Raw genomic sequence first — 15,042 nt, 5'->3', positions numbered from 1 at the left:
AAGTGGCTGCACAAAATAAAATTCTCTGGATCCAGATTTTATTTTGTGTAACCAATTGACAAAATAAAATTCAAAAAATTCAACAAAAACGTTTTTCACTGGAATTATTTTATAGAATACAATGTGAAAAAATAAGCATACAAAATATTACTGATAACGTCCATGAAATCAAATAAAGAAAAATTCCAACCTTTTTGTTATTTATGATAATCAACCAAATGAAAATACGTTAAAAAAAATCCTTCTCATTTATTTGATTGGGATTGATTTTATAATGATTAACTCATTATTTAACAAAATGCGTTTGAAGTGGTAAACCCACTTGTAAAAATTGTTCTTTGCACAACTATTTTTTCAGTATTTTTAATTATTTATTTCACGAGAGAAATTATACCCAATCAATTCGGGTTCGTGCAGGGACTGCGAGGAACGCAACAAATATGATATGATCATGTAAATACGCGTCAGGGACCACCTCTGGTGTGGACAGAAAACAGGGGAGGGGTCCCAAAAAAGGAAGAAAAACAGGGCGGGGCTATAGTGTACGCGTATGACGCATGCACGCACATTTCAGCAGCTACAAAAAGCCATCGCGGATGTTTGCTACCTGCAGCTGACTCAACATGCGCGTGCCCCCCCACCACAGAAGCAAAGAGTCGATTGTCTCGTGACTTTTGCGCGCGCGGTGCCCTTTGGAACAGAAATGTGCGTTTGGCACGACAGGCGCACTTGACGCGCGTTTCGCTGAGAGCGGCGGTGGATTTTGGACATCTTTTCGTCTCGCGCGTGGATCCGATCTTCCATGCGCGTGTTCGCGTTTGTGCGCGTTACAGCTTGCTGACAGCGCCGAGAAGCGCATCGACGTGCGTTGTTTGCGCTCCGGGACGACATTAGGCCGAAGACCCGACTCAAGGAGAACAAGGAAGACGCGCGCGCGATCTTTGCCGACATGTCGGACGGTCCCAGACAGCGGGGCGCTTCTTCCAAGGATGCTCCCGGTGAGGAGTCCGGAGAAGGAGCAGGAGGAGGAGGAGGAGTTGCGCTGAAGAAGGAAATCGGCCTTGTCAGCGCCTGCGGTATCATAGTTGGTAAGTTCTGGCCATACATTTTCTATCCTAGAATATTTCCACCTCAAGTGATCAACACACTGCTCAAAAAATTATACCCAACTGACACATTGGCCAAATCTAATTTTGTCAATTTCCATCCATCCCTTGTGTCTTCACTTTTATGAGAAGCTAAATTTCCAGCACAAATGAACATCCACATGTGCACACTTGTGTTGAACCACCCCACCCTCCAACACCTGCTTTGCCCCATTTTCTTCTCTCGCATTTGAATGCACAGAAGATGGGGCGGAAGGAGAACAGTAGGAAAAACATTAAATGAGAAGGAAATGGAAATTCTGCAATGTAGCGACTGATTTTTTTTCTTTTAGAGTTTAAACCTATTAAAACATACTCATGAAACATATTCTAAACTCACATATCGGAACAAAGAGTAAAATTATACAGCAAAATGTTCAATCAAACCATTTAGTAAGAAAACTGCTAGCTTAATGCTAACGTATAATGCGATACACCATTAATGTGCTAATAGAAGCTAGCATCACACCCTTGGCACAGTAATTTAAAAATTACCAACAACTGCTACCGTAACATGCAAAGCGGCACCGCACCACGTACGACGAAAGAAAACCAAACCATACAGAACAACACCGTTTTCTCTCCATTACACTGCATCGACAGTGGCTATAAAAAGTGTGCACACCCCTGTTCAAATGACAGACAAAGACAAAAACACTTTTTAGCCTGGTGTGTGGCCTGCATTGAAAACTGTCAAAATCAACGACTGACCGCATTTGGTCAGGCAGGGAGCTGTCCTCATGACATTGCCATCATTTCAAGTGCATTTTTTTAAAGTTCAGCTGTTCTAGTAGTCTTTTCCTGACTTTCAAACAGAGGCCTGGAGGTTTTTCTGTTCACGTGACTGTTGTGTAATTCATTCTGAAGACTCTCTTCACTGTGGTATTCTTTTGCCCCCTTCTCCTGACACGCACCTTTGAACAAAAATTTGAACTATAGGTACCTCTGATGCTGCTTTTGCAGCCCATAAAGTGTGGCAACGAAAATGCCAGGAGAAGCCTACTAGAAAATCTGAACTTTATTTGAGGGTTCAAGATCACATCCCCAGTTATAAGAGGGTGTGCACACTTGTGCAACCTCATATTTCACTCATCTTAAAATGATTTCATCTGTTTATGTATGCCGTTCTATTCCTATTGTTTGAGCGCAGTCGGGAGAGTTTTATGGCCATACCAGAGTCCGGACTTTCACATCACGTGTGCCAAGCGTGATTCGTCTCAGCCGCGAGCAATCTGTTTCCAAGGACATCAAACAGCCTCATAGCCCCCGCCCCCCCCGATGCCCCCTTACCCCCCACAACCCACACACGCACTCTGCGACTTGTAAGCGGCACTACAAGTGAACTTTTGGTCGCTTGCGACAAAGCCCCGCCCTGATAACTCAGTTGTATTAGCACGTCCGCTAAACCGCATGAGCTGGCAAGGACTCGTAATTTTGTGGATTTCATTTGTTGCTTTTGTTTTTCACTTCAGAAATAAAATACATGACTGATTGATTATTAAAAGGATTCATGTGTGACTATTGCAACAAACCTGTTTTGCTAGCAGAGTAGTTTTGGTCTGTCCGACCAATCATAGAACATAAAAATGCTAATATTGTAAGCGTGTGTGAGGCGATTAAATCGATTAAAGAAACTGTCCAATTGCCAGTATAGTTTAAGTGACATGGGCCAGCACTAATGATTCCGTCAAGTGATGGGCGATTATCGGGCTGATCCTTGTTATCTGGTATCGAGTACTCGCGGCTGCTGCCGATACCATCAAATAAGGCCTCGTTGGCAGTGGTTTGTGCTATGCTATGACAGTTTGACACATTGGCGAGTCATCATCTGCGTCACAATGAAATATTTTGTTCACAATGTTTTGTCAGAAGGTTAAATGAAATGGGAACGGTACGCTGCATCGGTCAACACAAAGAATGAATATTTGTACTGGTATCGGTCTGAAAAATGGAGTATTGAGCATCTCTATTTGTGTCAGATTATTCATAAAGCATAATATTTAAATTTCAGCGTGATTTCATAGTTATGAGAACTACGCTTGCAAATAATAAAATTTTTCTTCGATTGATCTGTATTAAAAAACTAACATTTACTTCCATTTCTTTATTGAACATTATTTTAATCTGACAGTGTCGTAAATATAAAAAGAAAATCATAAAAACAAATAACATTTTTTTTGTGTCATAAACGTCAGAAATGTTGAACAATTTTGCAACTGTTTGCAAGTGTATTTTTTTTAACAAAGGCAATCAAATTTCTTTCTTTGAGGACTAAAGAAATGAGAGAATATTGGCTATTGAGAGGCTTTGGTCAATTTTACGTCTCTAAATGATGATCGATTAGTTGTCGATGAATCCATTTCGGATCATTTTGGAATTGCTCGGAATGATCAGATTTTGCAATGAAACGACAAAGACCTCTTTGTAGATTAAAGTTTGATTGGAACCAAATTAGCCTCTTATTTTGCTCCATTTATATGAACTTAGCCTAGATCCAAATGACTAGCTTCAACGTGGAGCCGTATTGGGTTTTACTAATGTGTTAAAACGACTTGTAGTGACTCCTGAACAATTTCATTTGTGGGAGGAATCAAAGAGAAGTTTGGGCTTCCGTCCAAACAGTCAAACAGGAACAGAAATGTGCTCGTCGAGCATGTCTGAGAGCAGAGCTCTTCCTTTATGAGAAAAAAAAAAAAAACGTGGTTGTGGTGGTTTTTCCGCATTTGGCAGCATGTCACGAATGCTATAAATTAGACATTATTGTTCATTGTGCGGTCAGATTGCGACTACCTTGGACTTTTGTACTGAACTGACTTATCATGATTTAAAACGTCCTTTGACATCACCACCGTTTTATGAGTCGCCCAAGCGGTGACTTTTGCTTGGTCAAGGCTTGACGTCGCCGCATCTCGAAGCCCCCCGCCTGCCACTTAATCTATTTGCTACATCAGCAGATTACCACTTCCTGTTTGGCCCGTTGACTGGGCCGCCATGTCGCACTGACAGCAAGCAACCCTCCCCCACGCCTCGCGCAGCGCACATCTGTCACTCACATTTTCGTGCCCGGCGTGTAATTGCTCTTGTACTGTTTGCCCACAAAAACACATTAAAAAAAAAAAAAGTGACTCACTCTTGAAACGGAAATTTGCATCACGTGGTGAAACCGCTGAAACGGGTCAGGTTAGAACGGAAACACAAAAACGCAAAAGGGGCTGTACCACTTTCTATTGAGGTACTTTTCCATTTGTGATCATTTTTTTTTGTTCTGTCTTTATCACACCAGTGCTCTTATTTTACATTCGAAAAATCTTATAAATGTCTATCGCGTAAGCGCCAGTCATCACAAAATGTGTTCCAAGCCACCTGCAATCGAAACAGTTTGCACGAATTGAACGCACACACGTTTTAAAATATTCCTGAATTACATTAGTGACACACCCATTTTCTAAATAGCATAAAACATAAAACGAAGCGCCCAAACTATTTAAAGACGGCATAACGGATGTCTGCATTTACCGGAAATGTTTCCATGACAACTTTTCTTCTCCTTGTAGGCAACATTATTGGATCTGGAATTTTTGTCAGTCCAAAAGGCGTGATGGAGAACGCCAGCTCTGTGGGCGTGGCCCTCATGGTGTGGATCATCACGGGCGTCATCACGGCCATCGGGGCGCTGTGCTACGCCGAGCTGGGCGTCACCATCCCCAAATCGGGGGGGGACTACTCCTACGTGAAGGACATTTTCGGAGGCTTGGCAGGGTGAGAAAACACTCGACGGTTCCATGGGCCTCAATTCAGGTCAAGTGGTGCTGACGCATGATCATAAGACCAATCCATTGATTTTACGTTGAACCTATAACCCAAATCGGACCGTTCTTGTGATCAGCAATCAAGCAACAAAGCAATAAAAGTCTTAAATTGGTGCTATCTTGTGGCATCTTGGTGCCAAGAAACTATGTGGAAGTGAATAGCGGAGCTTCTTTCCAACAAAAGGAGTGATTTGTGATCATCTTGGTCCCAAGAATCTATGTTGAAGTGAGTTGAGGAGCATCATTTAGACATTCCAACTTAAGTCATCTTGGTGGCAAGGAACTTATGAGCTGTGAAGTTTAATTTCAACAAAAGTAGTGCTTTGCCACCATAGTGTGGCACCAAGGATGGATGTTGAAGTGAATTGAGGAGCCTCACTGCGACAAAAGTAGTGCTTTACTGCCAACTTTTAGCATCTTAGTGGCACGGGATTTTGTTGAAGTGAGTAGAGGAGTTTCATTTAAACACAAGTAGAGCTTTGCCATCAACTTGGTGCCAATAAGCTTCGTTGAACTGAGTTGAGGAAATGATGATGCGCCAATCTTTACAAAAAGAGATGAATAAAGTTTAAGAGATTTTTAAAAATTTTGGGACGCTGGGCGTTAATTGCGAGTTTTCACCTTTCGCTGCATTTTTTCTCATCCGCAAAATGCAGAGACGATTTCGATTTTGCTTCAAAACGTCCCAAGTGCATGCTGACATTGGCCTTCCGCTCATTCATTCAAGGTGATATTCCCGTTCAGTGCTTGGGAACGTTGTGGCAACTTCCCAGAAAACAGTAAAAATAAAAACATACCAAACTTTGGTCCCGACAACAAACATTGCATGGGGCCAAGCCCCCCCCCCTCTCCACCACACCTCGCAGCCAAGGTTTGTTTTTTGTGTGATTCAATCTCTATCAATACACATCAATGACCTTTTGCCTCCTGAGACAAGTTGCGCTCGGGTCGACGTGTCCGTCGGGCCTCGGCGTGCCCTCCATCTTAGATAAATAGACCATGTTTGTTTGTGTCCTTTTGTCCCTCACGTCCGCCAAAACACGACTTCAATAGACAAACAACAAAGGCTGCTTGTTACACCAACGAGGGGCCGCTTCTTTAATCTATAGCGGCGTACTTGACAAGCACGCACAAAAATTTCGTTCTACGTCACACACACGAACATTCCTGTGAGATGATCCGTCATAAGCCTCTGTTAAACCCTTGTCCGAACAAAGGTTGTTATTTGACCGAGCGAAAAAATTCCAAGAAGTCATCTTTGTCCTAATCCCCGACCACAACGCCCTCCGCCCCCGCCAATTTTTCTTTCAGGTTCCTGCGTCTGTGGATTGCCGTGCTGGTGATCTACCCGACCAACCAGGCCGTGATCGCGCTGACGTTCTCCAACTACGTCCTGCAGCCCCTCTTTCCCACCTGCTTCCCGCCGGAGAACGGACTGCGTCTGCTAGCTGCGGTTTGCCTCCGTAAGTCCAAAAACCACAAATTCAAATTCTGTCAGTTACAGAAGCGACTGCTAAAGGGGAAATTCTGCAAGATAGATACTATCTTAAAAACACACCCCTCCCACATGCTTCAAACACATTTAAAAGAGCAATAAGAAGCCGAGAGATGCCCGACTGTACTGTAAATGGATCTAGCCCGACTCGTTCGTGCCGCCCCTCCTCTTCTTGTTTTTTTTTTTTTATTTATTTTTTTACTAAAAGTGTTTGCACAGCTCTGAAAGCAGTTGAACTGCATCAGTCTAAAAAGTTAACACGTTGCGGGCAAATACTGCAAGCAGACATCAGACAGCCAGCAAGACGCGTCGGAATGACTACGAGCGTTGTTGCGCGGTGTTTGTCTAAGCAAAGCTTCCTGAGAAATGTTCGTTTTGTGTGAAGATTCTCGAAAGAAAACAGCGTCGACCGACAGCGCTGTCCGACTCCTCGACAGAGGTGCCAGAAAAATGGAGCTGGGGGCGTGGCGCGCGTGAAAGGGGAGCAGGGAGTGCAGTTGCGCTCCAGCAAATTCACGTGCGACCGCCTAAATTTACCTCCTAGACAGTATGAATGAATGTAGCCTTACTTAAATTAGGGACGTATCTCAAGTCGCCGGCCAAGTAACGGCAGGGCTTCTGTTACAAAAACAGCGGGAGGAACGTCGCTTTGAGGTGGCAACCCTGTCGTGTTTGCACTCACGATTTTGTATACTCATCTTACCGACACCTGAGCGGCCCGCTAAAGAGCTGCACATGGATGTCCACACTTGTTGATGTTTAAGCAGAATTCACTGAAAGTCAGAAGTGGAAAAAGCATTCACACTTACTCATCCAATACCTGTACTGCAGTAAAAGGCAAAAAGGTCCACGCTGAAATTGTCCTTGTAAAGTTAAAAATAAATATCTTGTGAATTTTACACAGCACAGAGTTGAGTCTTAATAACCCTGCTAAATTGGAATGATTTAAAAATAAAAACAGAAAATGTGTAAAATGAGCGGAGGTGGGCATCGTCAATGCGTCACTAAGTTCCCGTCACTATTTCAGGGCGACCCACGTTGGCCCAGTCCGTCCCTTGTTGAGAACATCATTTCCACGTCACACTCGGGCGCCGAGCAAGTATACACGCAACCAAATAAAGAAAATGAAATAAAAACAACCGACACACACACACGCACAATATAGTGCGCGGTGAAATCAAAACCTTATAGGACCCGTCATTGAGCTCTGAGGGACTGAAAAGTAAATCCGTTCTGGACGCCGATTGACTGACTCGGTCCGACTGGACGGGCCTGAAAGACTGACGAGAACTCGCAGACGGACTCAGCCGTTCTGTATAGTCATTGCTAGCTCGCTAAATCTATGTAGTAGAGCTTCATGAGTGGGGAGCTGCGACTCATGGAGGACTCCAAGTGAGAAACTCGCTCCAGTTTAGCCACGTCCCAAAAAAAAAAAAAAAATTTAAATCATGAAAACTGAAATGATGGACAACCTTTCATTTCAGTACTACAGAGTTCCCCATCTTTGCACATTTTCAGCACTTATCTTGAAACATGTATAAGGTATTTCGAAAGAAATCTGAATTCACTTTACTGGGTGTTTAAGTACAGTAACAAAGTCCGTTACTTCCTATCACCGCTGAAAGCTGCTCCATGATCTCTAATCTCAAAAAAATCCATACTCCTGCCAAATGGTGTGTCAAAGAAGCTATTTTTAATGGCACCCTATTGGCCTGAACCTACTGGCCTGTGAAGATGGCGCTGTTGCGCAAGCTGGTGTAGAAGTTCAATTCACATGAGCCACGTCAAAGGTCCATGTACAGTCCCGTGAGCGCATGTGGTCACATGACAACTTTCCCAGCTGTGAAAAGTCACAAATAGATGATCGTATTTGATGTTTGTGGGTCCAGTGCTGTTGACGTGGGTGAACTGCTCCAGCGTGCGATGGGCAACCAGAGTGCAGGACGTATTCACGGCGGGGAAGCTGCTGGCCTTGGCCCTCATCATCATCATGGGCATCGTGCAGATTTGCAAGGGTGAGTAACTCTTCAGGGTCACCGGGGACGATCCGCCCCCTCCCACCTGAATCGCCGCAGGGGTTAGTGGCTTGCAAAGCCTTAATATTAGCGTACGTTTGTTGCTTTAGTAGTCACAACATGGCAGGGCGCCAGTTGTAAGAGGGGCCCGCGGAAGATGAGGCCCCTGAGACAACAAAGACAGGAGTGTTTGAAGGCAAAGAATTAGGTGGCTTATGTCAGTGGTCTCCAATCGCCAGGCCGTGGGACATTTGGGACCACGTAGAGAAAATATTTGCCGTCTGAAAGCCTGTGCACATCGGTTAAAAACTAGCTTCAGAAGCAAGCAAACGTGAGCAAAAGCAGTTCTTGAAGGCTTCCTGGGAGAGGAAAAAAAGGAATTTGGCCTTGGATGAGCGAGAGAGGAACAAAAATAAGATGACCCGATTGGGGATTGCTGACTTATTTGAAAATGCATTTGCTCATAATGCGTTAATCTGTGAGAAATGAAGTCTTTATCAAGACTTGATCTCGTACATTTAGGGGAGTACTACTGGCTGGAGCCGGCCAATGCCTTCGAGCCCTTCCAGGACTATGACGTGGGATTGATAGCCTTGTCCTTCCTACAAGGCTCCTTCGCTTACGGGGGTTGGAACTTTCTCAACTATGTCACAGAGGAGCTGGTGGATCCTTACGTGTAAGACTTGTCTTGCTTTTCCACAGTCGTGAATGCTCGCCCTTGAGATTCCTGAGCCACTCTCTGATCTCTGACGTGTTATTGCATCTCCCGAAGATCCCGTCCGTTTTTTTATTTTATTTTTTTTTACATTTCCTATTTGAAACCCTTTTCCTTGAACAAACTCCTTATTGCCATTCAGGAACCTGCCCCGTGCCATCTTCATCTCCATCCCACTCGTGACCTTCGTCTACGTCTTTGCCAACATTGCCTACGTCACCGCCATGAGTCCACAGGAACTTCTGGCCTCCAACGCCGTCGCTGTGGTGAGTGGCTCTGACAAACAGTTTCCACCTTGAAAGCTGTGTCATGATCAGTCGCGGGAGATAACAAAGTCCAAATCCGATGTTACCATACTTAAGTAGTCCGTTGGGCAAGACCCTTCCGCAGGGTCTCGGCTTGGAGAACTGGTCCAGCTTTTCCGTATAAGAGTGCATGGGAGGAGGCGCCGATCCAGCTCAGGAACGACTACTTCTGAACTGGGCACCAGGCGGTACAGCACTCCAATGTTTCCAATCCTATCCTCCAACCGCCTAATCATTGGAGCTTATGATACCTGCGCTTGCTAATTTTGTTCACCGGCTAAGAACGGAACCCACCCCACTCCCATGATGACACGTTCGCCGCCCCGGCGTTTTCTTGTAAGGGCAAACAGTCCGCAGAATGGTTTAGCTTTACTCCCAAGACTCTCCTTCAACAGTCTTGTCACTCCTCGTAATAGTTCACCTTCCCAAATGATCACAAGTGAAACTCATCAGCTTCACTTGATCCCGGCCCCCAGAGCAACCGCCACCCGGGTCCACGATGTTACTAAAATAACGTTCCGACGTGAAAAACTTGAATGGAGAGAAGTAAATTCAACCAAGCTTGACGATCTTAATCGACTTGGGGATAAGGCAACAAAAAACACACAGAAATGTGAACCAGCGAGCAATAAGGACGACTGCAACAGATTCGAGAGTATTTGTATTTTGTTACTCCCAACGCTGTCCACGAGAACGCCGTCAAATTGTTTCTTATCCACGGCAGACGTTTGGAGAGAAGCTTCTGGGTGTGATGGCGTGGATCATGCCCATCTCGGTCGCTCTGTCGACTTTTGGTGGAGTCAACGGTTCCCTCTTCACGTCGTCAAGGCAAGTCCGTCTTCTGGCAACGCTCTTTCAACGATGTTTCCTGGCGGGAGCTTCAGCATGACAATTCATTTTCTCATCCTGCACAGGTTGTTCTTTGCCGGGGCCAGAGAGGGACACCTCCCCAGTCTCCTGGCCATGATTCACGTCCGGCGCTGCACTCCTATCCCGGCTTTGCTCTTCACTGTGAGTTCACTTCCTCTCCCGTTGAGGTCCATCTTGTTCCAAGTGACTTTCGAACCCGCTCCTTCCACAGTGTCTGTCCACCTTGCTCATGCTGTGCACCAGTGACATGTACACCCTGATCAACTACGTAGGATTCATCAACTACCTCTTTTACGGCGTCACTGTCGCCGGGCAGATTGTTCTGCGAATCAAACAGCCGAACCTGCACAGGCCCATCAAGGTGCGTCTGACGGGTATCTTCCGTTTTTTTTTTTTGAGAGTGTTGCTAAAATTCTTCTTTTGCTTTCAGATCAGCCTGATATGGCCGGTGATTTACCTCCTCTTCTGGGCATTCTTGCTCATCTTCTCGCTTTACTCCGAGCCTGTGGTGTGCGGCATCGGCCTGGCCATCATGCTCACCGGCGTGCCCGTCTATTTCCTGGGTGTCTACTGGGATAACAAGCCAAAGTGCTTCGACGCATTTGTCGGTAGGTTTGTCCGACGTCAGGCTGTAAAATCCTAAATACGGGTTTGCTCACTTACAAACAAATTAAATTCATCAATTGTCCAATATTTTGTAATAGTAATAGTAATAATAATATACAGTATAGCAGTAAAAAACAATTCTAGCTCCCATATGGCCCATTTGCCAATACTCCTCATCTCATTCCACAAAATTCAACCCAAAAGAAAATGATCGAATGAGTACTTCAACTTAAGAAACGCAGTGTATGAACTTAAGCCACATAGCAGAAAAATGGAACTGCTTATTTCTTTCACCCGGCGCTCAGTCTAAAACTAATGCCGTGTGGGTCTCCTCCTTCAGACAAGATGACATATGTCGGACAGAAGTTTTGCGTGGTGGTTTACCCCGCTCAGACGCCGGACAACGAAGACGAGGGGGAGGAAATGAAGGAAGCCAGATCCCCTCTGTCCAAAGAGGACGCCGAAAACCACCAATCGGACGACCGCTGAAGCGACAAAGTCTGTGCCACAGTTTGATGTGGATTTACTGATCAACACGTGTACCCTGTCTCTTTAGATGCATCATTTTTTTTAAATCTCTGTGCCAAATATGCTGTGACATTTTTAAGAGCAATATCGCCCCCATCAGCTTTCACGTGGGGTTTTTTGTAAACTGTGCAATAAAAGACAGGCTAGCTCGTCAATGTCACACTCCTGTAAAAGAAACAACTTAGTATGTCTTATTATTGTTAAATGACTTCACTGTGATGACCTTTTTCTACTTTTGTTATCAATCTTTGAATTTTTTTTTTGCTTTTTTTCCACATATTCGTGACACCAAATTTGATAGTCCACATCTTTCAATGTCGTGAAATATGTGAAGCACAAAGATTCCAGGATGCATTTATTGTTTTGTCTTTGTATTGATTTTTTTTAATTTTTTTTTATAGATTTTAGATCTTCTGTGTTTGATTTTAGTTCCCAGCATCATATTCGTCAGCATTTTATTTTGACTGCAAACTCCTCCAGAGGCTTACAGTGAAGCCCGCATTTGTTGTTTATATTGCTATGGCGCCATCTTGTGGCAACTTGCTGTGAATGAACTATGTTGAAGTGAGTGGAGGGGGTTTCATGTTGACAAAAGTAGTGCTTTGCCACCATCTTGTAACATCTGTCTGTAATTCAAAATCATTTTGGGGAGGTGTGAATGACTCCCAATTTTTTAGTGGATGCAGAAGACGTCTGAAATGTGCTACGCCTTAATTTAATGACATGTTGTGAAGCTACGACTAATGCAAAGAATTGAGGATTTTCACCTAATACGAAAATGTCATTTATATGTCGATTGTAGTTGATTTTCAATTTTTTTTAACCATGCAGATAACAGCCTGGAACATTTTGTTTTTCCACCACTACATTTGAATTGTTTATGCAATTAATCCCAAATGCCGACACGCGAATGCCTGCGTGAATACCACTGAATGGAGAAGAAAACGCATGTCATGTTAAAAGTATTTTTAGAACCAACGATTTCGCCGTTTGAAGTGTAGAATTATTATTAGATCATATGTGATCTGTGCTGTTCACCACAAGTTTTTTTTTTAAATGCTCTTCTAAGAATCAGTACACAAGCAAGGATAAATTGAACACGCACTTTTGAATTGAACGAGTTGTATGATTATTGTTACACTTTTTTGTCTGAAATGTTGCTCCTTCACCTGTACACAATGTTTTCATCCCCGCAATGATCATCTCGGTTTCTCAGGGCAACCCAGCCTCCGCCTCCTTGATTATGCTGCCAAAAACAAAAACGCTAAACATCTGCACAGGTGCTGCTTTGGTATTTCTTCCTCTCAGGAGTTCCGACTACCCCCCAAAATCACGACGACATGCAAATCTAACCAATGTTGGGCCAGTTTTGTATCTGTTTCAATTGTATCTCTACAGTGACAACGCTTTGATTATGTGCCTGTTAATATTGTCTCCTAGCAAATAAAACACTGACAGATGTATTTTGGAATGTGTAACTCTGGGGCTTTGTGTTCTTTTCAAAATGAAATCCTTTCTTTGTAATTCAGTTCTTCGGGCTTACTTCCAAAAATGATCATTCGCTGTGGAACTGAGCCCATGGAACGCCGTGCACTGGTTGGCAAGTTTTTGGAGTTGATGTCAGGAACTTTTGAGTGTGTTTTTTGGAAAATGTTCCACTATTTTCTTTGACGATTCAATTGGTGAAGGAACTGAAATGCTGGAATTCTTGTTTTGATTGCTTTTTTTAATTGATGCTATTGAAGGAAGTTTCTGCCTCTTATAGTATTTGAACTGCTTGGGACAAATTTTGACATGATTTTGGTAATAATTCTTGTCGGGGCCAATTTCACTTTGTTTGGAAATGAGAGGTATTTGGTTTATCGCAAAGTCAGCATTATTCCAGATGCGAGAGCATAACTGAGATTCGGCGGCCTTCGCATTTCCACCTGGCAGATAAGGTGTGAAACATTTGGAGCATTTCAGGCCTGCGCTAATGAACGAGAGGTCTGACTCTTACGACGTGGTGTGTCTGTTTTTATTCAAGCCAAAATTCATATACTCATGTTTGTAATTGGTTTAGTTTTCTAGAGTGTGGATAGACGAATTCTGCATTTCCTTAACTTAAGATTCTAGTGTTAGGGAACCACTTGACATTTTGACTACATCAAATCAATGTTAACAGAAAAAGGACTTTATCGAGCTCAAAAAATTAGATTTTTTTTTTTCAAATACACACTTTTTTTTAGGAGTGATGATAAACATCCATCCATTTTCTCTACCACTCCTCAGCCTCAGTAAGTGTGCTGGAGCTTACCTATATTAATCCATGTATCCACTTTCATTCCGTTACCGTGTAACCAACAACGTGAGCAGAGAAACGTCGACTTCCGTCTTACCAGCCACTTTCGTCCAGCTTTTACAGGATGTCCCAAGTTGTTCCCAGGCCAGCAGACAGCCATTGCCTTTCCAGCATGCCCTGGATCTTCCCCGGGTACTCCTCCAAATCACTTGACCAGGAAGGTCCAGAACAGCACAAGTCAAGGGTCCCTTTAATTAAAGAGGATATATATATCTATATATATATATATAGATATATATATAGATACAGAATATATTCCGGTACAGTACTTTGGTATTAAATTGTATTTAACTAATCATTTAGAAATGTTTTTTTTTAAACATTTGGGTTATTTTTTTAAATTCAACCTTTATGTGCAATGCATTTCAATAGAATTCCTAAATCCTTTTTTTTTTTTTTAAATATTTTCAAGTATGGTGTTAAAACAAAAAAATCCAAACGTGCCCAATGTTACAATGGTTGATAGTAATAAATAAAGAGACTTTTTTGGGGGGGAAAACAGCCTTGTAATACTACTACTGTAATTTAATGGTGGCACTTGAGGGGGAAGTGTTTCTTGATGTGGGGTTGGATTCAAAGAATTAAGAGGTACTGTATGGAAGTATATTAGGGGGAAAAATATTCCCCCCAAAAAATAAATAAATATGAAACACAGAAAGAAATATTCCCAAAAACTGAAAAAAAAGTCCAAAACCACAACAAAAAAACAGAAGGAAAAATGAAACAAACTATCATTCAGTAATACAGAACTCTTAACAAAATATTCGCTAAAACAAAACAAAAAAGAAATGATACAGGCGCCCCCGAAAAAATTCTGAGTGAAAAAGGAGGGTTTTTTTCCAAGTGAATGCAAGTTCGGTACTATTGGCTTCATTCTAAACACCAAGATTTGGGTTCATAGGCGGACATTTTTTTACAGACATAAGGCTGTTTACAAACTCACTGCTTTGAACTAGAACCTACCTGTCGTATCATTTTTGTATTGTGTTCCATTTCCCTTGAACAGTAAAAAAATGGGAGTATGAAGAGGACACAAACTGCAAAAAGAAAATGGGCAGGGAACAAATTCCTCGTAAATTCACAAGTTCGGTTTGACTGAACCTCAATGACTGCCACAATATGGCGGCCGCTTTGACGCCTCGAAGGCGGGAGTCTTGTATTGCTATGTGCTTGTTATAAATAAAGTTTTTCCAAAATAAAAAAACGATTTCTG

At 43.0% G+C, this 15,042-nt stretch overlaps 1 protein-coding gene across 1 annotated transcript; it reads left to right on the top strand.

Moving 5' to 3' along the window:
• Positions 1 to 575: 575 nt before the first annotated feature.
• Positions 576 to 12,951, top strand: slc7a8a (solute carrier family 7 member 8a). Its single transcript, XM_088293661.1, has 11 exons — positions 576 to 1,088; positions 4,700 to 4,904; positions 6,266 to 6,417; positions 8,339 to 8,464; positions 8,987 to 9,140; positions 9,322 to 9,445; positions 10,209 to 10,312; positions 10,399 to 10,495; positions 10,566 to 10,715; positions 10,785 to 10,962; positions 11,301 to 12,951. The coding sequence occupies exons 1-11, from the start codon at positions 950 to 952 to the stop codon at positions 11,447 to 11,449; spliced, it is 1,578 nt and encodes a 525-aa protein (XP_088149787.1). The 5' UTR covers positions 576 to 949; the 3' UTR covers positions 11,450 to 12,951.
• Positions 12,952 to 15,042: the final 2,091 nt, after the last annotated feature.

The sequence above is a fragment of the Idiotropiscis lumnitzeri genome, chromosome 4, assembly GCF_059441095.1.
Source record: "Idiotropiscis lumnitzeri isolate Australia: NSW breed Sydney's pygmy pipehorse chromosome 4, RoL_Ilum_1.0, whole genome shotgun sequence".
NCBI lineage: Eukaryota > Metazoa > Chordata > Actinopteri > Syngnathiformes > Syngnathidae > Idiotropiscis > Idiotropiscis lumnitzeri.
The sequence above is the reverse complement of the archived record's forward strand: the minus strand, read 5'-3'. Positions and strand labels throughout refer to the sequence as shown.